At 36.8% G+C, this 26,777-nt stretch overlaps 2 protein-coding genes and 1 pseudogene across 2 annotated transcripts; all 3 read right to left on the bottom strand.

Annotated features, from left to right (window-relative positions):
* Window positions 1–434: 434 nt before the first annotated feature.
* On the bottom strand, window positions 435–1,376 carry LOC118855152 (olfactory receptor 5B12-like). The gene has a single exon (XM_036765249.1). The coding sequence runs from the start codon at window positions 1,374–1,376 to the stop codon at window positions 435–437; it is 942 nt and encodes a 313-aa protein (XP_036621144.1).
* An 18,087-nt stretch (window positions 1,377–19,463) lies between these two features.
* On the bottom strand, window positions 19,464–20,408 carry LOC118853507 (olfactory receptor 5B2-like). Its single transcript, XM_036763629.1, has one exon. It carries the CDS (start codon window positions 20,406–20,408, stop codon window positions 19,464–19,466), a length of 945 nt encoding a protein of 314 aa, XP_036619524.1.
* Window positions 20,409–25,582: 5,174 nt separating this feature from the next.
* Window positions 25,583–26,479, bottom strand: LOC118855150 (annotated as a pseudogene).
* Window positions 26,480–26,777: the final 298 nt, after the last annotated feature.

The following is a 26,777-nucleotide window of genomic DNA, read 5'->3' as shown; positions in this document are numbered from 1 at the left end:
GTTTAAAAAAAATGATAGCACAAATAATTAGAGAAGAAAAAATTCTGCCCTACAAACTCAAAAATAACTTTACCTCTTAAGAAGAGAAACTTCAGCTTAATAAAATATCTAGAATGAGGGACTAGAGTTCAAAGAAGGTATATCTGGGTCATCTCTTCTCCTTAACTGTTATTGTTGTTCAGTCATTCAATTGAGTCTGACTCTCCATGAGTTCATGGACTTGTCCATGGGGTTTGCTTGGCAAAGATACTAGACTGGTTTGCCATTCGTTTCTCCAGTGTTTTCTCATTTTATAGATGAGGAACCGAGGCAAAATAGAGTTAAATAACTTTCTCAGGGTCACATAGTAACTTCCTGAGACCAGATTTGAACTCGGATCTTCTCAATCTCAGGCTCAGTGCTCTATCCATTGCATCACCTAGTGATCCCTCTCCTTACTTAGAATAAGGCTGGCAATTCTTTCCTCTAGTAGCTTTTGTGAAAGCATTCTTGACATCTTTGTTTCTCAAACTGTAGACCAATGGGTTCAACATAGGTATGATCATGGTGTAGAATACAGAGGCCATTTTATCTGTATCCATTGAATGAGCTGATGAGGGCAGTAGGTACATGAAGATGGTTGCTCCATAGAATAAGGACACTGCAAATATATGAGAAGCACAGGTGAAGAAGGCTTTCTGGCGGCCCTCATTAGAGCGGATTCTCAGGATGGCAATGAAAATTGAGAGGTAGGAGGTCCCAATGACCAGAAGAGCAAAAGCCATATTAAATGCCACTACAATACAAACCAATAACTCAGTGTAGCGTATATTTGAGCAGGAGAGAGTCAAGATTGGAGGAATATCACAGAAAAAGTGATTCACGATATTGGAACCACAGAAAGAGAGGCTGAAAGTATAGCCAATGTGGATGGAAGAGTTCAATGAACCACAGACATAAGAACTAATGGTTAGACCAATACACATCCTTGATGACATGATGGTAGAGTAGTGTAGGGGCTTACACACAGCCACATGGCGATCATAGGCCATGGAGGCCAACAGATAATTTTCAGTAGTGACAAAGATTACAAAGAAGAACATTTGTGTAGCACACTCATTGTAGGAGATGGTCTTGTCCCCTGTGAGGACCCCAGCAATCACTTTGGGAATAATAGCTGAAGAAGACCCTAAATCCACCAGAGAGAGGCTACTGAGGAAGAAGTACATGGGAGTGTGGAGAGTGGATTCCCTCCAAATCAGGGCTACCAAGCCTAGGTTTCCTGCTAAGGTGATGAGGTAGATAAGGGTGAATATTATGAAGAGCAGAACCTGAAGCTGTGGGATATCTGTTAATCCTACAAGAATAAACCAATTTACTTCTGTGGTGTTCTCCATAAATGTCTTTTGGGAGAAGGATCATTGATCTACAATTAGAGAGGAAAAAAACCACAATGAATTATTTCTGCACAATGATAAACAATGTCAAAACTATGTCCATAGACCTATCTCAGTCTTGGTTTCTTCACTTATAAAATGGCACCTACTTTACAGAGTTGTTGTGAGGATCAAATGAGATAATATGTGTAAACTAATTTGTAAACTTTAAGGTATTAATGAAATACCAGTATTGATGATGATTATCAGCATCAGAAACTCCATTTTGCCTCTTTTGCCTCTCACCATATATGCAAGTGATCACTGTGTTATCATTCCAGCAAAAGATACTGATTAACTTACAGAAGGAGCATTTAATTGACACTGTTAATTTATCTTTTTCTTCTTCCCTTCTGATTCCATAAATTTTCTTTATATCTTTATGTCCTTTTCCCCTTGATGGTATCTCCATGATTTTCATCTTTCCCTCCCAGTATAATTCATTTTCTTTTGATTTTCAGTTCAGTATAAATGTGAAAATATCCTCTTAGTGGATAGAGTTGGTTTTGGAGCCAGGAAGGCCTAGGCCCAAGTCCTGTCTCTGACTATGCTGTCTATGTGATCTTGGGCAAGGAATTTAAGCTCTCAGTGCTCTAGGCAACTCTCTAAAACTCTATGCCATAGAGAAGGGGCCAACCCCATTGGTAGAGAGAATGTTCTTGTTTATGGGTTATGTGTTTAAATCAAATCCTGGATCCCTCTTCCCACTTAGTCTTTTCTTAAAATTGGTACCTAATTCTTTCTTACATTTCTCTTGTTTTGGAGCTTTTGTTATTCAAATATTCTTCTTCCTATTTTTTATTTGTTTATTTCTCTGCTGAAGATCCAATTTTTATAAGTGATCATTAGACTCAGCTTTGCTAGCGATGTTATTTTGGGGTTGTAGTTTGAACTCTTTTTTTTGGAATATCCTATTCCTCTCTTGTCTTTGATTTCTCATGACTGTCAATTAATTCCAGGTTATGACTGGCATTCTTTCATAACTGCAAGTCTCTCAAATGACTGCTTGCAAAATTCATTGTCCTTCTTAATTGAAGTCATAAGTTTGATCAATTCAAGGCTTGGATTATTAAGCATATGTCTATTAGTGATCTTTGAAAGATCATGGAAAACAGGAAAGAAAAGTATTGAAGGATTGTAGAAGGTAAATATCTCCATTTTCAAAAGGGAGAAGTAAATTCAGTCTATAGAATAAAAACACAGCTTTTATTAGAGGTATGTTTTAGAACATATTAAAAAGATAATTAGGAACATTTGAAAAAGAAGTGGTTATGACAAGGGTGTAAAATGATTTTGTCCAGAATATGTTGTACCAGACTAAATGAATTTTTTTGGCAGGGCTAGTGAACAGAAAGGTTGGAGGAAAGCTGCATATAGCATTTAACTAAATTTGAAAAAAAAAAATCTCTCTTGCTGTTCTTGTGGGAAAGATGCAGTGATGTGGATGAGGTAATCATGGAATTTGGAAGAGTCAGAAGTGTTTGAATGGTAGGATCCCCAAAGTAGTCATTGGTCAGCCAAGGATCCATATCTAGTCCTGTGCTTTTGAGAATTTCATTAATGACTTGGATAGTGGCATTTATGTTTAATAAAATTGCAAATTGCAAAAAGTTTTTGATCATAATTAACTAAATGAATTGCAATCCTTATGTTAGAAAATCTGACAGTCTAGAACATTGGAAAGTCTTACACTCGAATTAAAATGGAAATTTTGATGTTCCAAATTAGGGAGACATGGTTAGACAGAAGTTTGTCTGGAAAAGGTCAAATGGTTTTAGTGGAATGCAATCACAATATGTGTCAAGGGAATGTCATCCAAATCAGTAAAGGCAATGCAATCATAGACTGCTTTCAGTGAGGCAAAGAATCTAGGAATTAGGAGAAGTCAGTTTCCCTTTACTTACCACCTAGAACATTTGTTTAGATCTGAGTTTTATACTTTAGGAAGCAGATGAATGAGTTTTAGCAAGGTGTTGTAAAGCTTTTTGCCTGTCATAGAATATTTAAAGCAGTCTGCTGAACTCTTCTCAGAAAAAGGATTCTAAATGAATCTGAATGAATCTATCCTGAATAGAAAAAGTTACAATGGAAATTTAAAAATCACTTAAAAAAGACATATTTTTCATTATTCCAAGTTCATAGATTCCTCCAAAACCCATGCATGGGTCTCTCTGAAGATTCCAGGTTGAGGATCATTGAGCTGTATTGAGAGAAAAGCAACCAACATGGAGAAGGTCTTCAAAATCATATGGTGTGGGTATTGGTAATAATAGCTAACATGAACTTACCACTTTATGGTTGACAAAGCACTTTAAAGATATTTTCTTATTTTATCCCCATGATAGCCCTGTGTGATAGGTCCTATTATTATCTCCATAGAAGAAACTGAAACTGAGAAGGGTTAGATGATTTGCTCAAAGTCACACAGAGTTAGGGATTTGAACCTAGGTCATGATTCCTAGTCCATCACCAATCTAACCAGTACAGCATGCTGACTCCCACTCTTAAGATAAGCACTGCATTCTTGAACTGGATTTCCCAGGACCTACCTGAGTCATGAAGAAACATTGATAAGGCTCCTAAGGGGAGTCAAGGATTTTCACAGGCTTGGGGTTCAAGTCCCAAGCCTAGGAAGCAAGTGACACTATTAGAGAAACTGTTCTCTTGAACTTGGTGCTAAGTGTTCAAAGGTGCTTAGATCGAGAAAGGCCATCTCTAGCTACTGCTCTTACATTGATGGCAGCAGACCTAGGAACATTCTACTCAGTCACAAGATGAATGATAGAAGTCAGATGAATGAGTGAAAGACTCATATGACTCCTGATTCATGCTGGTTTCATTTCAATGAACCATCAGAGAGCCTCATTTGAATTCAAATGGTTAGAGATGGATGTCAGGGAGAGACTTAATAGAGATCTCAGAACAGAATGACTCTTAGGAGACCACGTCCCCTTGGAGACACGTGAAGTCTACTATCATCTGCAAACAAAATAAGCCATTAAAATTTGTTATGACTCCAGAGACCAAATCCTGATTGCCTAGGAGGATAATTTTCTTGAGTATGTCTTGGTCCTTCTTGGCTCATTGCTAGTGAAATGAAATGGAAACAGCCGTGGAGTTGGGAATAAGAAGACCTACATTCTAATTCTGGCTCTACTGCCACCTGGTAATGTGACCTTGGGCAAGTCATTACTTGCTCCAAGCCTCAATTAACTCACATGTAAAATGGGCATAATAATGTCTGTCATACTGAATTCAAAGGGATGTTTGAAGATCAGATATGACACTGGATGTGAAAGAGAAAGTGTGGGATAAGAAAAAGATAACTAGACATGGTGGTGAGAAGGTCAGAGTCACATCTCTGACTCATTACCTACGTAACCTTAGGAAAATTACTTAAGTTCCCTGAATTACAGTTTCCTTTTCTATAAAATAGGTATTTCTTCATCTAATTCATAGAATTTTTCTGAGGAAAAAGCTTCATAAAATATAAAATGTTATTTCTATATTAATTATTACAAATATTGTTAATACTGTTTTCATTTATTCATAGCATGATTTTGCTGGCTAAATCCCAAACTTCAACTTCATTCTCAAACCACTCTGATGAGTGTATTTCTTCTGAAGGTTTTGTACACCAAAATATATACTCAATTCATAGGTGTAAGAATATATTCAATGGGGTTTGCCTTGATTTTAGCTAGGCTTATAGTGAGTTGCCTGGTGTCCATCCTTTGGAAAAGATCGAGTGCTGTAGCACAGATAAAAGTAAACTTAGGTAGTCCCAAAACTGGTTGAACTGCTAAACCCTGTAAGGGCTCATTGTAAACTTACATCTAGTTCAGTGGCAGGAATGTATTTTTGGTCCTCGTATTTTTTAATATTTTAACACAGGTCATGTTTTCATTTCTTTATATCTCAAGTGAGTAGTATAGTATCTTATTCATACTAGATGCTTAGTAAATATTTACCATATTTAATAGAATTGATGACAACTTATAGAAATAGATATCATGCTTATCAAATTTATCTTAAAATGTAAATGTTTAATTATGAGCTTAATTGTCAAAATACAGAAATGTTCAAATAAGCAAAAAAAAATTAAAAGGAGTGTTGTATATGAAGCTGTGAGCTTCTGTTGTATAGTTTGCTTTTTAAAAGTGATAGTAAATATAGCAAGGTACGGACAAAATGGTTGAATTTCTTCCACCTCTTTGCTTTCTCTTGTGTACTTTTAGATTTATTAATTCTTCCCTGCATCTGTTACTTCCCAATAATTCACCCCACTCTTCAGCCAAATAGACACTGCTTTGTAACAGATTAAGTATCATCAAGCAAAATAAATTGACACCTTGGCCATGTTTGCAAATGTGTTTCATTTACATCTTTTAAGAGGTAAATAGTATACTTCACCACCACTCTTTTGAAGCAATGGTTGTATTGCCTCATTCTTTAGAGTTCTAAAACTTTTCATATCTTTCTTTCCCCAGCTCTTATCTCTTTCCTCATTCTTTCTTCTATTGGTCTGAAATGGTTTTTAAAATAATTTTAGCACCTTCTTTAATTTTTCCAGGAATTTGTCTTGTGTTCATTCTGCATCTTTCTCTGGTGCATTGCTTGATGATTTGTAGATATTTTTTTTTCTTTTGTAGATAATATTCAAGCCATTGTTTTAATCATAGTAGCTCTTTAGTTCATTCTTTTTATTTGTTTGCTCATTCTTCCACCCTCTTTAACTTTGGATTTTGTTAGTTTTGGCCTCTGTAATTTTTTGGGGGGAGGGTGGTGAGATTTGTGGCTTGAGCTTCTGTCCTTTTATGTCCTTCTGATGCTTTTGCAGTTTAGTACATTTTTAATACTTGCAAAGTGCTGTGATACAGTGTGAAATCTGTTCCCTCTGCTCCTGGTCTGAGCTCTGGAAATTGGATCTGTTGGCTTGCATATAGGCCTAGAACCCAAAGAAAGAAGGTTCAGTTTGTGATTTATTTCTAATCAAAGGAGAAGGTTAATGAAGATTTTCCTTTGGATTTGGGGGTTCAACATGAGAATAACCATAGTGTAGAAAACAGAAGAAATTTTGTCCTCCAAGGTGTGATTATAACTGGGTTGGAAATACATGAAAAATTTTGTCCCCTAGAATATTGACACCGTAGAAAGGTGGAAAGCATAAGTGGAAAAGGCTGTCATCCTTCAACTGAACAGGTCCTTGGGACAGTGATAAAGATAAACAAGTAGGAAGTAAAGATGTCCAATAGTACACAAGTGACAATTCCCCTATATGTGTGAGTATATATGTATAGATATATATATATATACATGTATATGCATATATATACACATTATATATAGTTATGTATATATACCAACACCTACACATGAAGGAGTGAATATCAGAGAAAAGGTGATGGACCACATTGGAACTAGATAAAGAAAGTCAGAAGACACAGTTAACATAGACAGAAGAATTCAGGGGCAGGGGGGAGCCAATATGGTGGCTGGAAAGCAGGGACTTGCTTGAGCTCTCTGCCAGGTCCCTCCAAAAAACTATAAAAATGGCTCTGAACAAATTATAGAACTGCAGAACCCACAAAATAGCAGAAGGAAGCAGGGATCCAGCCCAGGACTGCCTGGATGGTCACTGGGTGAGGTCTGTCATGCATGGAGCAGAGGGGAGCAGAGCCAAGAGTGAGTGATGGCAGGATGAACCAGACATGGAGCTGGAGTGGAACAGGCCGTAGTGCCCTGAATCAGTGAGCTTTGACAGTTACCAGACTTCTCAACCCACAAAAATCAAAGACAACAGAGAAAGTGAGTGGGAAAAGTTGCAGGGGACAGGGTGAAAAGAGTTCTCAGTTAGGCCACTGACCTGGGGCAGCAGGGATAGTGCAGCTACAGAACTACAGCTGAAGTTTCTTCCAGCCCCAGGACCACCTGGTGGGAGGAATTAAGTGGCAGATCAGAGTAGGAGTGCAGAGCCTGCTTAAGATCCAAGTCAGGTCCAGGTTGGTGGTTCTTGGGGAAGGAGGAGTGGTGGTGTGGCAGAGCTGGCTGTATAGAAATAGCTCTGAAAACAACAGCGCATCCCCTCAAGCTTGGAACAAATACTCTTTACTCTACAAGCAGTCATACCCTGCTGGAAAACTCAAGGGTCAAGTAAGTTGGCTGGGAACATGACCAGGCAGCAAAAATGGACTCAGATTCAGTCTCAGACTTTGGAATCTTTCTCTGGTGACAAAGAAGACCAAAACATACAGCCAGAAGAAGTCAACAAAGTCAAAAAGCCTACATCAAAACCTTCCAAGAAAAACATGAACTGGTCTCAGGCCATGGAAGAGCTGAAAAAGGATTTGGAAAAGCAAGTTAGAGAAGTAGAGGAAAAATTGGGAAGACAAATGAGAAGGATGTGAGAAAACAATGAAAAACAATTTAATGGCTTACTAAAGGAGACCCAAAAAAAATACTGAAAAAATATTGAAGAAAACAAAACCTTAAAAATAGACTAACTCAAATGGCAAAAGAGCTCCAAAAAGCCAATGAGAAGAATGCCTTGAAAGGCAGATTTAGCCAAATGGAAAAGGAGGTCCAAAAGACCAATGAAGAAAATACTACCTTAAAAATTAGATTGGAGCAAGTGGAAGCTATCGACTTGATGAGGAATCAAGATATTCTAAAACAGAACCAAAAGAATGAAAAAAGGAAGACAGTGTGAAATATCTCATTGGAAAAACCACTGACATGGAAAATAGATCCAGGAGAGATAATTTAAAAATTATTGGACTACCTGAAAGTCATGATCAAAAAAAGAGCCTAGACATCATCTTTCAAGAAATTATCAAGGAGAACTGCCCTGATATCTAGAGCCAGAGGATAAAATAGAAATTGAAAGAATCCACAGATTGCCTCCCCAAAAAGAGCACAAAAAGAAAACTCCTAGGAATATTGTTGCCAAATTCCAGAGCTCCCAGATCAAGGAGAAAATACTGCAAGCAGCCAGAAAGAAACAATTTGACTATTGTGGAAAAACAATCAGGATAACACAGGATCTAGCAGCTTCTACCTTAAGGGATCAAAGGGCTTGGAACACGATATTCCAGAGGTCAATGGAGCTAGTATTAAAACCAAGAATCACCTACCCAGCAAAACTGAGTATCATGCTCCAAGACAAAATATGGATTTTCGATAAAATAGAGGACTTTCAAGCTTTCTCAGTGAAAAGACCAGAGCTGAATAGAAAACTTGACTTTCAAACAAAAGAATCAAGAGAAGCATGAAAAGATAAACAAGAAAGAGAAATCATAAGGGACTTCCTAAAGTTTAACTCTTTTGTTTACATTCCTACATGGAAAGATGATGTGTATGATTCACGAGACCTCAGTATTAGAGTAGCCAAAAGGAAATACATATATGTATGTGTGTGTGTATATATATGTATATATATTATACATATGTGTGTGTATGTGTGTATATATGTAGGTATATATATATATACATATATAGTATATATATGTGTGTGTGTATATATATATATATATATATATATATATATACACACACACACACACATATAGACAGAGGGCACAGGGCAAGTTGAATATGAAGGGATGGTATCTAAAAAAATAAAATCAAATTAAGGGATGAGAGAGGAATATATTGAGAGAGGGAGACAGGGAGAGATAGAATGGGGTAAATTATCTCACATAAAAGTGGCAAGAAAAAGCAGTTCTGTAGGAAGAGAAGAGGGGGCAGGTGAGGAGGAATGAGTAAATCTTGCTCTCATCGGATTTGACCTGAGGAGGGAATACCATACATACTCAATTGGGTATCTTACCCCACAGGAAAGAAGGATGTAGAAGATAAAAAAGGGGGGATGATAGAAGGGAAAGTAGATAAGGGGAGGAGGTAATCAGAAACAAACACTTTTGAAAAGGGACGAGGTCAAGGGAGAAATTTCAACAAAGGGGGATAGGTTAGGAAGGAGCAAAACATAGTCTTTCACAACATGAGTATTGTGGAAGGGTTTTGCATAATGATATGCATGTGGCCAATGTTGAATTGCTTGCCTTCGTATGGAGGGTGGGCAGGGAGGGAAGAGGGGAGAGAATTTGGAACTCAAAGTTTTAAATCAGACGTTCAAAAACAAAAAAAAAGTTTTTGCATGGAACTAGGAAATAAGATACACAGGCAATGGGGCATAGAAATTTATCTTGTCCTATGAGTGAAGAAGGGAAAGGGGGATGGGAGGTGAGTGGGGTGACAGAAGGGAGGGCTGACTCGGGAATGGGGCAATCAGAACATATGCCATCTTGGAGAGGGCAGGAGGGTAGAAAGGTGGAGAAAATTCATAATTCAAACTCTTGTGAAAATCAATGCTGAAAACAAAATATTACATAAATTAAATTAAAAAAATAAAAAAAAATTCAGAGGACCATAAAAAATGATCCAATAGGCATGGTGTACACACTTGGTGTCAAGGTAAGGGCTTACACGTAGCCATGTGATGATCATAGGCCATGGAAGCCAAAAGGAAATTTATGACAGCGTCAAAGGTTATGAAGAAAGACATTTGTTTAGCACATGCTTTGTTGGAGATGGCTTTGTCCCCTGTAGGAGACTCAGTCATCCCTTTAGTGCTAATATATGATGAGTAACCAAAATCTGCCAGAGAGAGGCTACTGAGGGAAAAAGTACATTGAGGGGTGGAAATGAGAGTCTCCGAAGATCAAGACTACTATTCCCAGGTTCCCTACCATGATGATGAGGTAGACAAGGGTAAACAATAGAAAGAGAAAGATCTGAGGCTTTAGGGCATTTATTAATCCTCCAAAAATGAATTTGTTCACCTCTGTTTTGATCTCCATGGAGGTCATGCAGGAATGCAATCATTTACCTGCTACAAGAGAGAAACCAGTAGAGTTGCCACTTCATGTTGAACAACTAATGGATATAAACTATGGCCAGAGACCGATCTCGTGTGGGTGGTAGAAATATGAGACTCAGGGAACAAGAGGATCAAGCTGGTCATTGTTATTGCCTCTCTGTCCTCTATATGATTTCATCAATGCCATATTTCTTTGTTTAAATGTATTTTTATTCCTTTCATTCAATTACATTTTTATTTAGTCATTCTCCCCTTAGTAGTCTGATTGGTATAGTGTTAAATCTGCAAATTAATTTAAACCATTGCCATGTTTATTACCTTAACCCAACCTAGCCTTTACCATTGAGTACCTCTCTGGGTATTTAGTGTTTTTTTTTAATTTCCATAGCAATTTTATGTAATTACATTATAGAAGTGATGAATGTGTGTTGGTAAAGTAACTTTTAGATGTTTGATGCTCTTCGTAGTTCCTTTCTATTATTTTCTTTCTATTATTTCCACATGGATTTTGTAATTGCTCTAGACATGTGGTTTATTTTCTATCTTGCTGTCAAACTTAAATTTGTTAATGTACAAAATGTTCCAAAAGTCTTTGCAGTTTCGTGGTTAATAGTTTGAAACTGCACTAAGACTTTTGGGACACACCATATTATGCTTTCTCATCACTTACATCACAAGTCCCATTCCTCTCTTGCTCCCTGAGAGATATATTTATAATAAAGAATTAAAAGAGAAGGTAAAAGAGGGGTAGGGAAAAGAGAGGGGATAGAGAGAGAGAGAGAAAGAAGCAAAACCAAATCATGCTGCAGGTTGCAGGTTTGGGATGGATACCCTATATGTGGCAGGATTAGTGATGACCTTGACAAATCTAGTCCCCTTGTAGCCTAATGGAAATTGATGATGTGCTAATATATTGTACTAATTAAGTTCATTGCCCACTAGAGACCATTGGGGGAGGGACTTGCCTGAGGAGGACTTGCTTAGGGTGAAGCTTTCTTGTAGAAAGGCTTTCACACCTTTGGTACTAAACAGTAGCTTAGGTACTGAGTCAGGAGGGTTGTGATACCTTCTGGCTCTGAGCCTATCAGCCAAAAATGTATGTATGTATATCCATCTATCCATCTATCTATCTATCAGTCAATCTATCTATATCTCTCTATATATCTATATATATCTATATCTATATATACACACACACACATATAAGTATATGGAATATATATGTGTATATATATTATATATATTCTGAGGTTGGTATTTTACTTTGGGGATTCATTTATGACAAGAACCTTTAGATTTATTGGTTGAGACTCTGAGTAGCTGTATGTTCAGAGTCCCCCAATTACTCAGATAGAAACACTTTCTCAATCCAATGATGTATGTAAAGTGTATAGCAATATTGCTTTGTTCACATAGTTGGAGCCCTGTGTGTTGGTCTTTGTGCTAATTTCTCTGCTTGTAATTTGTGTGCTTCTATTTTCTCCATGTTCAGGATGCTGACCTTTCCCCTGAACTAGTGAATGTAATTAAAGTAAGATTATTGATCCCTTTAAAAAGCTATCTTTTCTTTAAAAGCAGATCAAAGAACCTGTGCTAGCAGGCCATCCTGGGTATGCTACGGTGCTTGCTGCTACATTTGGCATAGTCGGCAGGATTTCAAAATCTCCTTGCTGTTACATTAGATAAACATCCTATTATTTCTGTACCAGAGTCCAAATCAAATTGAGAAATTTGTAATTTTGTTTCGAATATGTTAATAGCAATAATCTAGTATTAATGAATAAATTAATTATGTGACCTCATTTTTTCTGTAAATAAACTGGAGAAACTTCTTTTCCCTTATGTGTTTGCTCCTCTATTTCTTGACATCTGGGCTCATCGACACAAATAACATCCATGTTATTGCTTATATATTTTATCATAATGGCAGTAACAACACAATGATATAACTAAATATTTATTGTCAATGAATAAATTTTGGAGCCAGCGTCTATGCTGTACTTTCCAAAAGCAAGGAAAAAAAGATGTGGAATGTAATATTCTCACTGACACTCTCCCTGAAAAATTCTCAATATTGAAAATTCGGTTCTCTCAGGATGATGTCACTTAGGATTTATTTCAAAATGTCTCTCCACAAAATTAGGGTCAAACTTAGTTCTTGCATAATGTTTCTTCAAACTTTGGGGTTATGTTGTGATAACAGGATGACAGATACCTCTAGTAGTACTGTCAGACTCTTCATAGCTGATGGTTTACTCTCTGAATCCCCAAATCTCTCAATAATTACAGATAAAGTCCTTCCCTCCCCTTCCTTCCCTCTCTCTTGGTCTCAGCCTCTCAGAAGATTTCAGCTCTTTGAGTCCTCTCACAGATAGAGCTCTCAATATTTTCCTTAGGAAAATGGTAGTTTAAACTTAATCCTATTAAATCACCTTGGGCAGACTCCTTCTATCATTACAGATAACTGTCAGTCCTCCAATATCCTCTTTCTCCTTAAAGATACAGTGATAGTATTCATAGTCACAGTGGGAGAGACTATTGAAACTTAGGTTAAACAAACAAACAAACAAAACTATGCCATCTTCCACATTCCTGGTTCCCCAACTCTGAAAAGAGAAGAAGGAAAGTGTATTCTTCTATATTTTCTTTGGGATCTCTTATTCAATTTCAATTTTGTTGCTGTTGTGTTTTCTACTTATATAATTATAATCATTGTATATATTGTTTTACTGGTTCTGCTCATTTCATTATGCATTAATTCATATAAGTATTATCATCCTTTTCTGAATTCACTACATGCATCTTTCTAACAATATAGTATCATCCAATTACATTCAGGTACCAAAACATTTTTAGCTACTTCTTAATCAATTCTTTTCCTACTGCCCCATGGGCATCTATTATTTCCAACCCTTTGCTAGTACAAAAAGTTCTACCTTAAATATTTTGGTATATATAGGAAACTTCTTCTTATCACTGACTTCTTTGGTATTTGTGTTAACAGTGGAATTTTTGAACAAAGAATATGGAAATTTAGTCACTTTCTTTTCAAGATTGTAATTTGTCTTCCTAGATGTTTTCATTAATTCATAGCTTCACCAAGAGTGCATTAGTATATCTGTCTTTCCATAAAACTTTCAATATTGACTATTCTCATCTTTTGTCATGCTTGTTGATTTGCTCTGTGTTAAAGTAAAACTCAGGGTTCTTTCGACTTGTATTTTCTTATTGTTAACTGTTAAGAACCTTTCAATATGGTTTTTAAATAGCTTAAACTCTATTTTTGATTTTTTCTCATATCCTTTGACTACTTATTTATTGGGGGATGAATTTTGGTCTTACACATTTATGTTGCCTTCCAAATATGTTGGATAACAGACCTTCATTAGAGATATTTGCTACAAAGTTCAAATCCTCCCCTTGCTTAGCTTTTCCACCTGAAAGACCATAAGCCTAACTATTCTGCCCTTTGAATAATTAAAGCCAGGTTGGATTAATAAATGCTTCAAGAAGATTCTCTCAACTTTGTCCAGAATCACATAGTTTGGGGAGAATTTTGACTTTACGTTCCCAAGAAAGTTCTTTCTACACTTCAGGAGTTTAAGGCAGTTGCAACAATATCTCTCTTCATCATTTAGAATATAGTCATTTGACCATTGAATAAAACAACCAAATGCCTTAGGGGTCGATAATACCATGAATCCCTAAATTTTCCATGATGGAATAACTTTGTTGTGCTTACTCTAGTGATGGTATTGACCAACCCCTTTGAAACTTACCTCACATGATGTTATCAGTTAGGTGATGAGATGTGTCCTTCCAATGCTACAAGAAGATATCTTCATTCTCATCCTTAAGGCTCAGTCTCCTCTATTGGATTCTTAAGGATGTTGTTATTTTCCAAAATCAGACTCAAAATATTGAGAAAAATATTTGGAGAAGGGCAGGGTAGGATTTTTTCCCTACCCCATACATCTACTTCCATACTTTCTTTATTCACACTAAGGCATAACGCATGAAGATCAAGGAGAAATGGTTAAAATAGAAAAGATTAGCTTGCTCCAAATTTTTCCTTTGTGGCCTAGCAGCACTATATGAGCTACCTGATTTACAAAACTCAAAATGTGGGAGAAAGCCTGTAAGAAACCTGGAAAAATCTTCGAAAATATACAGATTGATTTCATTCAAATGCCTAAATGTTGTTCTTTTGAAAAGGAGTTGCTTGTTGTTTGTTTGGATGCAGGAGGAGTTAAAGCCCATCCTTTCATCAAAGCAGATTCTGTTACTTTTTGTAGCAAAGCACATTCCTTCCTAGATTCAGTATCACACTATCCATCAACGCTGTCAGAGATATTCACTTTATACAGCAAAATGTAAAAGACAACATTTTTATAGCCCATATTATCCTGAGTCTTCAGATGCACTAGAATTACAAAAGTGAATTTTTAAAATAAATTTCCAAAATTGATACTGAAATTAAACTGTAAAAAGCCAGATCCTTTCCCCATAGCTCTCATGAGTATCATCTACAACAATGTGGAAACTAGATTTACTCCAAACTAAAGTATAATATAATGGCCAGCCAGTCCTCTGACCTGGAATGGTTGATGATGTGCTCTTGGATTTGTCTAAGGCACTAAGCAAACATGTCGAAGACTTAAATATACACAGCCAAAATGTATTGCTCAGGGAATAATGGGAATTTTGCCATCCCAACCATATGGCGACTGTGTCTTATGAAAGTTCACAAGCAAAAGACTTCTCAGGAATCACACTAAAAGGGTCCAAAGCAGGTTCTCTTCTCCAACTCTACCTGGAATTCTATCCCTCCTCATCCCCTCCTTCTTACTACCCTGGTTTCCTTCAGGTTCTACCTAATGTCTTACCTTCTAGGAGAAGCCTTTGCCAATACATCTTAATGCTCCTGCTGTCTCTACTGGTTATTTCTATTTTCTCCTGTCTATACATTATATGTAGGTGTTTGTGTTCTATTATCCTATTAGACTAGAATATCCTTGAAAACAAAAACAGGGATCATCTTTAGCCTTTTTTTGCATCCTCAGCATTTAGCACAGTATGCAGCACATAATAGGCACTTAAGAAATACTTGTTGACTGACTGGAATGCCTAAGGCTTTCCCATGCAGGTTTATGATCCATTGTGCAATAACCTGAGTAGCTGATAACACTTTCAATACCTCTCTGTGGGTCTTTAAGCTCTTGGGTTTAGAGAACCTAAACATGTCCAACAGATGGTAAAAAGCCTGTTTTAAGGAAGATTTACCACCCCAGAGTAAATAGGGTGCCAAATAATCCAATCACGTCATCCATGCAAGGAACAAAGTCACCTCATAATTTCTGAGTTCCAAATAGGGTAGGTCTGGAAGAAGACTAAAGTTCAGATCTAGCTTCAGACACTAATTAGTTGGACAAATGACCTTAGGCAAATGATGTTATAGTTTCTGTTTGCTCATCTGTAAAATGGACACAGTACCCTACAGGGTTCTTACAAGGATCAAATGAAATGATATTTGTAAATAGTTTTGCAAATTTTAAAGTGCTATATAAATACTCTTATGAGTAATATAATTTAAAACAAACAAACAAACTCAAGAATAATGATGTCATTTTGGTCCTCTCTGAGAATGAAGGACAAAAATCAACCAACAAATAGTTTATATTTGTATTAATATTTCAGACATACTTGTTGATGACTTGACAAAGCTGTTGACCACAAGCACCTGGACTTTGGCAAATTAAAAATTTTTAAAACTACTTTTTTCTTTTTGTAGTAAAGATCTGGAAAACTAAGGGAGTGTCATTAAACTATTGAATACACTAATTCTTTTTTAAATGATATGCGGTGCTTCCTTCTCTCCTTTCCTCTATCACTGCCCACTCATCCTGAATGCCCAATCCATCTATTCTATTCTTTTGCATATAAGTAGTGATGACTATATCCCTTTTTCCTTAATTTCCACTTCTCATACCTGTAGCGTTATTTTTGTATCTCTTCTTTTAACCCCAAACAGTCCAAAAATTTACGACCTTTCCTTTGCTAAGAAGATGGACAAAAACTCTAACTCTCAGTAAAGGTCTAGACCACTCTTCCCTTTCACCCTTCATGGAGTCAACATTCTAGCCACAAGACACTTTTGAGATATTTTGATAATTTGCATCAATGTTCTCCGCGGTGTACTCATTTCGTATGGCATTACTCAAAGGCAGAATTTGAACAATGTAGGTATAGCAATTTACTGCTGCTTTTAGCTACCTGCAAGCCTCGTGATGTTAGGCCAGTTGTTTTATCTCTATGAGTCTTAGTCCTCATAAAAGAGGATGAAAACATATGTACTATCTGCTTCTGTGAGGAGCAGATGAGGAAAAAAAGAGATGTAAGGAGACTTTTAAATCTTATTGAAACTCAATACAAATACAAGCTAAGGCCATCGCAGATCATGAAGTGCTTTCCAATCTCCCCTGATTGCCAGTGCCTTCCTTCTCAAACTAATAAGTCAACTAGGATTTAACTAGGATTAAGCCTCCACACTATGCCAGACACTGTGCTATGTGCTGTGGTTACAAAAAAAAACAAAAAAAGTCTTTCTTCAAGGAGCTTACAATCTAAACAGGGAAATGGCATGCAAACAACAGTTTATAAACAAGATAAGTGCTGAATTAATCAGAGATAATCATCAGAGGGAAAGCACTCAGAGTAAGGAGAATTAGGAAAAAAAAAAGCTTCTTAGGGAAGATGAGACAGTAGGTGATGTTTGAAGGAAACCAGGGAAGCTTGAATTTGGATGTGAAAAGGAAGAGAGTTCCATTTCTAGAGGAGAGCTACTGAAATCTACTTTGCATATATTTGCATTAATTTTCTGTTTGTGTTTTGTGTATGATATTAGAATCCAAGTTTGATGGATTTACTCCCTTTGATGGTGAAAAGTTTGCAGATCTTGCTTTTTGTTGCTTTCCTATTTTTATCCTTAAAAGCCATTTCAGTCTACTTTGCTTAGTTGGCTTTCTTGTCAAGCTTATCCTAAGTTATTTTACTCTCCCTTTTTTCTCTCTGCTTTATTCACAACCACCCATCATTCTTCTTCAGAAAGCTTCATGGGTGAGTTTATCTTTAAATTGATGTTTCTTTTTGCCGTTGTCTTTCACTCTCAAATCCTCCTCTGCTTAGAGACTTACTCAGGCTGTGATCCAAAAACCCTGACAGTGAAAAATCCTGAAATTACACTCATTTACTAAAACAAGATTCATAGAATGCTTGTACTGTAGCAATAAGATGCCTGGACTGGAAATCTGAACATCTAGATTTTTAGTTTTAATTTTGTTGTTAACAAAATATGTGAGCTTGAGCAAATCACTCATCTGTTTAAGTGGATTTAGAAGATATCTGTTAGGTCATGTAGCAGAGAAGTCCCTAGACATTTGCACCATGGTGTGCTTCTTGTAGGTGCTCAAGAAGTGCTTGTTGACTTGATCTGTTGACTTGCTTTAGAATTCAGAGAACCTATGTTGAAATCCATCTCTGAAACATACTACTTATGTGATCTTGGGGTAACATCTCTACACCTCGGTTTCCTCAGCTATAAAACAAGGGAGGTAACCTGGATAGCCTCTGTGCTTCTTTCTGTTTTAAAACTATGAATCTATGATGAAGGCAGTCACTAAGCCATTTTCAATACTGCTACCCCCAACAATTACTAAGCCATAGAGAATCAAAGATAACCAAACACATAAACCCTAACCTCAGGAAGCATACAGTGAATGTACTAATACATACATACATATATATATATACACATATGTATGTATGTATATGAACATATATGTGTGTATACATATATACATCTATATATGTATGTGTATATACACACCTAGGTGCATACGTCTGAAATTTTTAATACATCTCAGATTGTTGTTTAGTTATTTCAATCATTTCTAACTCTTTGTGACACCATTTCTTTTTTTTTTTGCAAAGTTACTGGAGTTTTTTGCTATTTCCTTCCCCAGCTTATTTTGCAAATGAAGAACTGAGGTACAGAGTGAAGTGACTTGCCCAGGGTGACATAGCTAGTAAATGTCTGAGGCCAGATTTGAACTCAGGACGATGAGTCTTTCTGACTTCAGGCCTGGTGCTCTATCCACTGTACTACCTAGCTGTTCTCTGTGCTTAATACGTGGTGTTTTTTTTAAGTTTCATGTGGTGTATTGCTTTAAATAGTCAAAAATTAATATTTAAGATGTAACAGCACTCAGAAGTTTAGTTAGTGATGTGATTACATAAAAATCTACAGCCTTGTATTTCATGTGGTATATTTCCTGGGAGCATGAAAAGAAAGCAATAGTGCACTTAAATGGCCATTGTGAGAAATTAGATATTATTGAAATTATCCTGTGCACAATTGTAAAATGGTATAATTTGATCTCAAGGTACTAATGAATAAAACATAAAATATTGAATCCTTAATTGGACATTTGTATATTCACAAAAATACTATATATCCACCTATATATGTCAGCTTTCAAATCCCCAAAACCAGAGAAAAAAGAAAGACAGATAAGAAGTATAAAATTTGACAATAGTAGATATAAGGCTGCATAAATATTCAATAGCTGTGTAAGAATGGTTCTAATACCTTTGACATCACCTACTTCTGACCTGAGTCTTCATCTAGTTTCTAGAAATTCCAGAAGTTAGCACCACAAAAGCTACAACATTTTTGAATGGCTTATATAGGAAGGAGTCATTAATTTCTTAAGCACTAACATCATCAGTGGAATCAAGTGTCAAAGCATATTAATGGGAAGAAAAGACCCATTTATTAAGTATAACTTCAATTTCTTAAAGCATTCCTATCATGAGTTCAAAGAAGAAATGGAGGATGAAAGAGGTTAAATGACTTGTGCAGGAACACAAAACAGGAAAAATATCATAATAAACATGACCATCTGATCTCTTCTGATTCCAAGAGTAGAATTAGAATGCTCCACTTCTGCACAATCCTGCATCTGGAAAAGATAAATTCATGATCTCTTTAGTTCAGAAATTAATCTGAATTCAGAGCTGAAGCCCAAATATAGGAGATTAATACTGAGGTTTTTTGCCAATTAGCAATAATGAATTTTCATTTCAAATTCTAAAATTAACTTCAAAATTTTTCATACACCCAGTAGAAATTTTCTCCCAGCAGCTTTCCTGAAAGCATTCTTGACTTCCTTGTTCCTCAAGCTGTAGACTAAAGGATTTAGCATTGGAATAACCATTGTGTAGAATACTGATACCAATTTGTCTGTGTCCATAGAGTGACTTGAGTTGGGCTGGAAGTACATGAAGATGATTGTCCCATAGAAAATAGACACAGCTGTGAGGTGGGAAGCACAGGTAGAGAAGGCTTTATGCCGACCCTCAGAAGAGTGAATCCTTAAGATGGCAATGAAGATGAATACATAGGAGGTCACAATTACCAAGAGAGTAAAAGAAACATTAAATCCTGCTAAAATAAAGATCACCACCTCATTGATATAGATATCAGAGCATGAGAGAGCCAAGAGTGGGGGAATATCACAGAAAAAGTGATGGACCACATTGGAATTGCAAAAGGAGAGGTGAAAGATACATCCAATGTTAATAGATGACTGAAGGAAGCCACAAATATAAACCCCGATAGCCAGGCAAATACACACACTCAATGTCATGGTGGTGCCATAATGTAGGGGCTTACACACTGCTGCATGGCGATCATATGCCATCACAGCTAGAAGGAAACAGTCCACACTGGCAAACGCCATGAAGAAGAACATTTGTGCGGCACATCCATTGTAAGAGATGACTTTGTGCCCTGTAAGGAATCCTGCTATTACCTTGGGAGTAATAGCTGAAGAATAACCAAAATCCACCAAAGACAGGTTACTGAGAAAAAAGTACATTGGGTTGTGGAGATGGGAGTCCAAGGAGATCAGCACTACCATGCCAAGGTTTCCCAACAGAGTGATCAAATAAATAAAGGTGAAAATTATGAAGAGGGGCATCTGAAGTTCTGGGACATCTGTTAACCCCACAAGAATGAATTCATTGACCTCTGAGTGATTTTCCATAAGTGACATTTCAGGGTACAGTGAATTACCTGTGACAAGAGAGATAACAACAGAAGTAACTTAGCATAGTTATTTCTGAACCATAAATGATGATCAGAAACATATTTATGTGATAAGTGGGGATAGGAGTGTGAGGGAGCAGGGAAATCTAGGTGGTCATCATAGTAGTTACTAATGCAACTACACATAAACTCTTGACTAATGTTTCTAAATTTTTTTTCAATCTACCACAAGCTTAATAATTTCAAAGTTGTAATAGTAAACCTCCTTGTCAAGCAACGTGCCTTTGTTGTGGTGAAAATCAGCATGGGAAATAATGAGTAGGTGAATAGAGAAGGGACACTTTTCTTATGAATTTGGTCTATTCTGATGAAGAAGAAAGAAGAGAAGGAAAATGGAGACAGCAGAGAGAAATACGGAGAAAGGAAGAACTTGAAGACAAAAAGCAAGAGCAGTAATGATGGCCAGAGATCAAGTGGGTATTTTTAGGACAGATCCAAGTGTTGATAGGATATCTTTGTCATAGGAGTTAAATTATTATCCTTCCACTTACCCTTTAAATATTTGTGGAAGTCAAGCTTTTCAAAAAGAATACTCAGCTATCACTTAAGGATAAATATTCTGTTTCTGAGCTAAATTTTTTTTCTTACTATCTTCTCTTTTCAGTGCTCTAAGATGCTTTGAAGGACATTGTGTCCTCTTGCCTATTTCTTGGTTTGTCAAAGAAATTTTCCATTGAAGGACAACTTTGTACTATCTTTTTTTTGCCTTTGGACAAGATCTAGTCAAACACCAGGCTTTACTTAAAGTCTTCCATGATTAGAAGGACCAGATGAAGCTAGGATATACTACTTGAATAGTCTTTTGAAACCTAGATTCATCACTCTTTCACACTGAGACTTTACTGGAGGGCATTAGTGAAGGACTTAAGTAAGCTGCTTCATGTTATCCAAGACAGCTTGCACTGTGAAATAATCAAGCCATTATTGAAGACACAAACTCAAGTAAGGAGGGACCATGAGTGTGAATCATATCTGACTGATAATTGCTTCTACAACATCCACCAATGAGTATGTGAACAATCGAAAAAAAGAAGTAAGGTTGATTAAGTTAAAATAATAAAGACCAATAGATGAACAGCTCTGTAGAGATTTTGGTGCCTTCTAGTAAAATTACTAACAAGCAAGATGACTTAGATATCCTAAGATAAGGGGATATACTTGTCCTCAGTGATATCACTGAGACTTAGTGAGGTGATAAATACATGACTGCAATATAGACTTTGAAGAACATACATTATTCAAAATGAACAATATTAGCAGAAACAAGTTGGAGAAGCATTATATAGTAAAAAGATCTATAAGAGAAAAAATTCTGGAACATGAAATGAAATGTGTGATGTAAGGTATTTGGATAAAGCAGTGGAGGCTGGAACAGGAGTAGTGATGTCACCAGAGCTGACTAAGGATAATCTGAACAAGAAGAGAAAATGAGTGAGGAGTTTCAGAAGCATCACAAGCCTGTGCAAAGTGAATCATCATGTTATTTCATCCCCTTTTGAAGAAGAGAGGAGGAAAGTCCATTTTAACAATTCACTCTGGGTGTGATCTGGAAATTTCACTTTACATCATAGCAAATTCTTCAACGAGACTCTTTCTAGCTTGGTGCTCAGACATGGTTATATCAATCCTGAATATGCTACTTTCACACTCACCTGACAGTTATGATAACTTAGCCAATTAAATGTAGACATATCCTTAAAAATAGTCTCTCTGATGTACTTAAGAGTAGGTGGTTTTGAGTTTCCGTAGTGTCCTTATGGGTAAATGGAAGACAAAAAAATGACTTTTTTTCTTTTTGATAATATTAGTAGCTCAGATTTATATAGCACTTAAAGGTTTGCAAAATACTTTACACATTTTATCTCATTTTTACTCACAACAATTCTGGCAGGTAGGTGCTCTTATTATCCCTACTTTACAGATGACAAACCAAGTCAGAAGGAGATCTTGCTCCATGGTACACAGCTGTCAAGTCTTTTAAGGTCAATTTAAACTCAAATCTTCTTGACCCTAAATCCAAAGCTCTATTTCCTGGGTGACTTCACTAATAAGACTCTGAATAATTATATGTCAAAAAAGCCAGAAGATTTGGGTCTAAATTCTATCTCAGATATTTTACAAGCTGTAAAGCCTCCAAAAGTCCCTTAACTTCTCCTATTCTCTCTTTGCTCACCTGTAAAATGGGGATATAAGTAATTATTGCACCTTTTTCATAGAGTTGTGAGATTAAAATGAGTCACTGGATGCAAACCACTATTAAAGGTGAGCTGAGATGATTGAGAGTAGGAGCCATGTCTTATATAAACTTTGTTTTACACTCAGAGTTTAACACAGTGCTTTGCAAAAGGTATACCCTTAAATAATATTTGTCAATAAGTTCTTAAGGTTTCATTAACATTAAGTGACTCTGACATGCTATGCTGTTTCTCATTCAGTCATTTTCAATCATGTCTAACTGGTCATGACCCCATTTGAGTTTTTCTTTGCCAAGATACTGGAATGGTTTGCTATTTCCTTCTCCAGCTCATTTTGCAGATGAGGAAACTAAGGCAAATGGTATTAAATGACTTGCCCATGGTCACATAGCTAATAAATGTCTGAGGCTAGATTTGAACTCAAGAAGATGAATCCTCCTGAATTGAGGCCTGGCATACTGTCCACTGTGCCATCTAGTTGCTCGATATACTCTGCACCCTCTCAAAATGACCTTTCAGTTAGTGGCAAATAATAACTGGAATTTTAAAAACATTTTAAAGTTTGAAAATAACACATTTCTGTAAAGCAGTCATTATAGGTATTGTGATAATAATATTACAGGTGAGGAAAATGAGGCTAAAATAACTTGACCAAGGCCCCACACACAGTGTCAGAGAGAAAGCACTTGAACTCAGTTGTTCCTAGCTCCAATTAACTCTGCCATATCATCCTTCAGATAAAACCTGGAATTATGGGTTGGGCTTCTTAAAACCTACCTATCTGGTGATGGTAGAGACAGACAAGCACCTTCACATGTGGGTCTTGGGTTTGAAGTCCTAATACTAGGAATGAAGTCACTCTATTGAGGAAACTTCTGCCTTGTCCCTAATAGTGTGTTCATTGGTTCCTATTTCAAGAGAAAGCATCCACATTTACTGCTGCTTTGTGTGGCAGTAGAATTAGTGAATTTCTCTTCTCAGATTCTCAAGACTATTAATGGTAGAATGATTGAAAGGACTTCTGTTTCCAAGTTGATCCTATGGTCAGTAACTCTAATGGTGCATCCTTTAGATGAGAGTGGCTAAAGGTGAGAAACAAGGAAGGCTTTATATAGACGTAGGCATAAAGCAGCTATTAGGAGAACCATGCCATCTTGGGGAAACCTGGCAGTTCTTCATCCAGCTCACAAACAAAACAAATCATTAATGCTCTTGTGACCATGGGGACCAAGTCTTGATTGTTCAGAGACCATGTTCTTATAGGTAACTTTGTCTTACTTAGTTCATTGAAATTTAGTTATTCTTAATTCACGCAAAGTAGAAACCCTAGAAGAAGGGATCTAAAGGCATATATCATATATCTTTCATGGGTATGAATAGGGAAGGAATTATTGATCAAAGATAGGATAAATGCTATTTAAAAAGAAAAAATATATAATATGGAGTACACAAAGTTAAAAAAAAACTTTTGCATGAACAAAATTAATATAGCTAAAGTAAGAAGGAAAGCAGTTGACTGCTGAAAATAGTTGTATCAAATATCTACGGAAAGAGTCTGATATCCAAAATACAGCAAAGGAATGTACAAGACCAAAAGTCATTCCCCAGTTGCAATCTAGTCAAACTCCTAAATCTTTTCAAAGAAAGCATGAGACACTTATACTCTGATATAGTGCCAGCTGATTTTCAAGTACAATAAATTTTTACTGCTCTAGGAAAATCTCAGAAATATTACTAGCTTCCTCCCAGCTTCTGGAAAGGCCTATTCCTGTCCAGTGAATGTCAGAGAAGGATTTATCATTGTTTGTTTGTTTTAATACCTGACTCTGTACTTGTTCAGTCATTTACCCTGCATGCAATAGAGGGGAGGGCAAAGGAAAACAAAGCATTTTTGTAACTGAAGGTCTGATGTATTGTATTGCTTCTTCTTGAGGACCAAATGGAAAAATCTATGGACTTGTATACCTGAGATCCACACTCAAACCCGAGCTCTAAAACCTACTAGCTGTGGGACCAGTGTGTCTTAATTTCAGTTTTCTCATGTACTCAATAAACTCAAATTTAGCATTGATTAATCATCTGTTTTTCCCACATTAATGTGCTAGCCCTCTGTAAATATAAAGAATAAAAGTGGAAGAGATCTTTTCCAGATATTAGTTTCTTAAGATGACAAGAAAAAATATACCCACATAATCATAATGCAAAATACAACATGACAAAAATCAGGAAAATATCAAAGCAAACAATTTAAGGGTGACATGAGGAGGAAGGTCAACTCAGTGAATTAGGCATGAGACTTTGTATGAGATATGGTTCTGTATCCTGAAGAAAGAGAAGACTTCAATTTCAGGTAATGAAGATGAAGTTTAAATCAGGGATGAAGAACATTCTGTGTGAATACTCAGAATCATTGGTGGGGTCAGGACAAGTCCAGCCATCAGACCATTTTATCTGGAATGGGGGCCATGATATGGGAGATTAATAGCAGCTACTAAAACACAATTTCACTTGTTTCTTCTTCCATTTGAGGAAGTAGATATCCAGGGATATATTCATAAGTTAATCAGATATTATATGGCTTATAGAATGAGTTTCTGATCACAAGTGAAGTGAATGCTGAACCAAGGAACTCACAGGAGTAAGCAAAAGAGAGGGAAGTTCAAAGGAGTCATGATCTTATTAGACTAATTGCTATGTTCTGAGACAAACTAAGAAATGAAAATGTTCCATCTCATTTTATTGAAGTGTTGCAGAGAGGCTTATTAACCACAGCAACCACAGTGAATGGAGGACAATATTTGGTAGCCTTGAAAAGAGAGCTTCTAAATTGGGATCCAGTTAAAGTCTGAAAGGCTGGCTGTAATCCTCTTAGGGAGGGAAGGGGTTGATATTGTAGTAGGTATTCATTGATCTTAAAGACAACAATTTAGGTTAAGACCAGTTGGAGTGACATACATGTCACCCAGTAGGGAGAAGTAGTGATGAGATGCCCAGGAAGCAGGAGCTGAAGCTCTTCCTGAAATCCTTCTTGACTTCTCAAGCTGTAGACCAGAGTGTTCAGCATTGGAATAATCATAGTATACAACATAGATACCATTTTGTCTATGTCCATGGAGTGACTCGAGCTGGGTTGCAGTTACATGAAGATGATTGTCCCATAGAATATGGACACTACTGTGAGGTGGGAAGCACAGGTGGAGAAGGTTTTCTTCCAGCCCTCAGCAGAATGGATTCTCAGAATGGCAATGAGGACAAACAAGTCAGAGGTGAAGATGCCCATGAGGGCAAATGACATATTGAATCTCCTTAATATAAAGAGCAACCACTCATTAGTAAGGATATCAGAACAGGGGAGAGCCAGGAAAGGGTGAATATAAAAAAAGTGATGAACTATATTGGAACCAAAGAAGGAGAGGCTAAAGGTATCTCCTAGACTCACAGAGGAGGTCAGAAAATCACAGATGTAGGAACCAACAGCTAGACGTGTGCACGCACCTGATGTCATTGTCGTGGTATAATATAGAGGCTTGCAAATAGCCACATGATGATAATAGGCCATGGAAGCCAGGAATAACCTTTCAACAGTGGTAAATGTTGCAAAGAAGAACAACTGTGTAGCACATCCACTGTAGGAGATGACCTTGTCCTCTGTGAGGAGCCCAGCCATCACCTTGGGAGTCACAGCTGAGGAGTAGCCAAAATCCACCAGAGAGAATTTACTGAGGAAAAAGTACATGGGGGTGTGGAGATGGGAGTCCCAAAAGATGAGGGCTACCATCCCCAGGTTCCCCACCAGTGTGATGATGTAGATGAAGGTGAACATTATAAAGAGGAGGATCTGAAGCTCTGGGGCATGTGTTAGTCCCAGAAAAATGCACTCATTAACCTCTCAGCCATTCTGCATAGGAACTACTAGGAAATTAGGTAATTTACCTGTAACAAGAATGAAAGCATAAGAAGAATGAAGTCAGATGTATAAATTATTCAGAGGCATAAATTATGACCACAGATATACATATCTATTGAGAATGGTGCAAATACAGGCATGAGGGAGGGGGAGGAGGGCTTAAATGATTTTCATGAAAACTAATCTGGGACCTATTATCTCAGTGATCCCAGAT

Source organism: Trichosurus vulpecula, chromosome 6, assembly GCF_011100635.1.
Source record: "Trichosurus vulpecula isolate mTriVul1 chromosome 6, mTriVul1.pri, whole genome shotgun sequence".
NCBI classification, from domain to species: Eukaryota; Metazoa; Chordata; class Mammalia; order Diprotodontia; family Phalangeridae; genus Trichosurus; species Trichosurus vulpecula.
This window is presented reverse-complemented; position numbering and strand designations above follow the sequence as displayed.

Bases quoted from the DNA above. Each gene is read 5' to 3' on its own strand.
- LOC118853507 (XM_036763629.1), bottom strand. From the start codon at position 20,408: ATGTCACTTATGGAAAATCACTCAGAGGTCAATGAATTCATTCTTGTG.
- LOC118855152 (XM_036765249.1), bottom strand. From the start codon at position 1,376: ATGGAGAACACCACAGAAGTAAATTGGTTTATTCTTGTAGGATTAACA.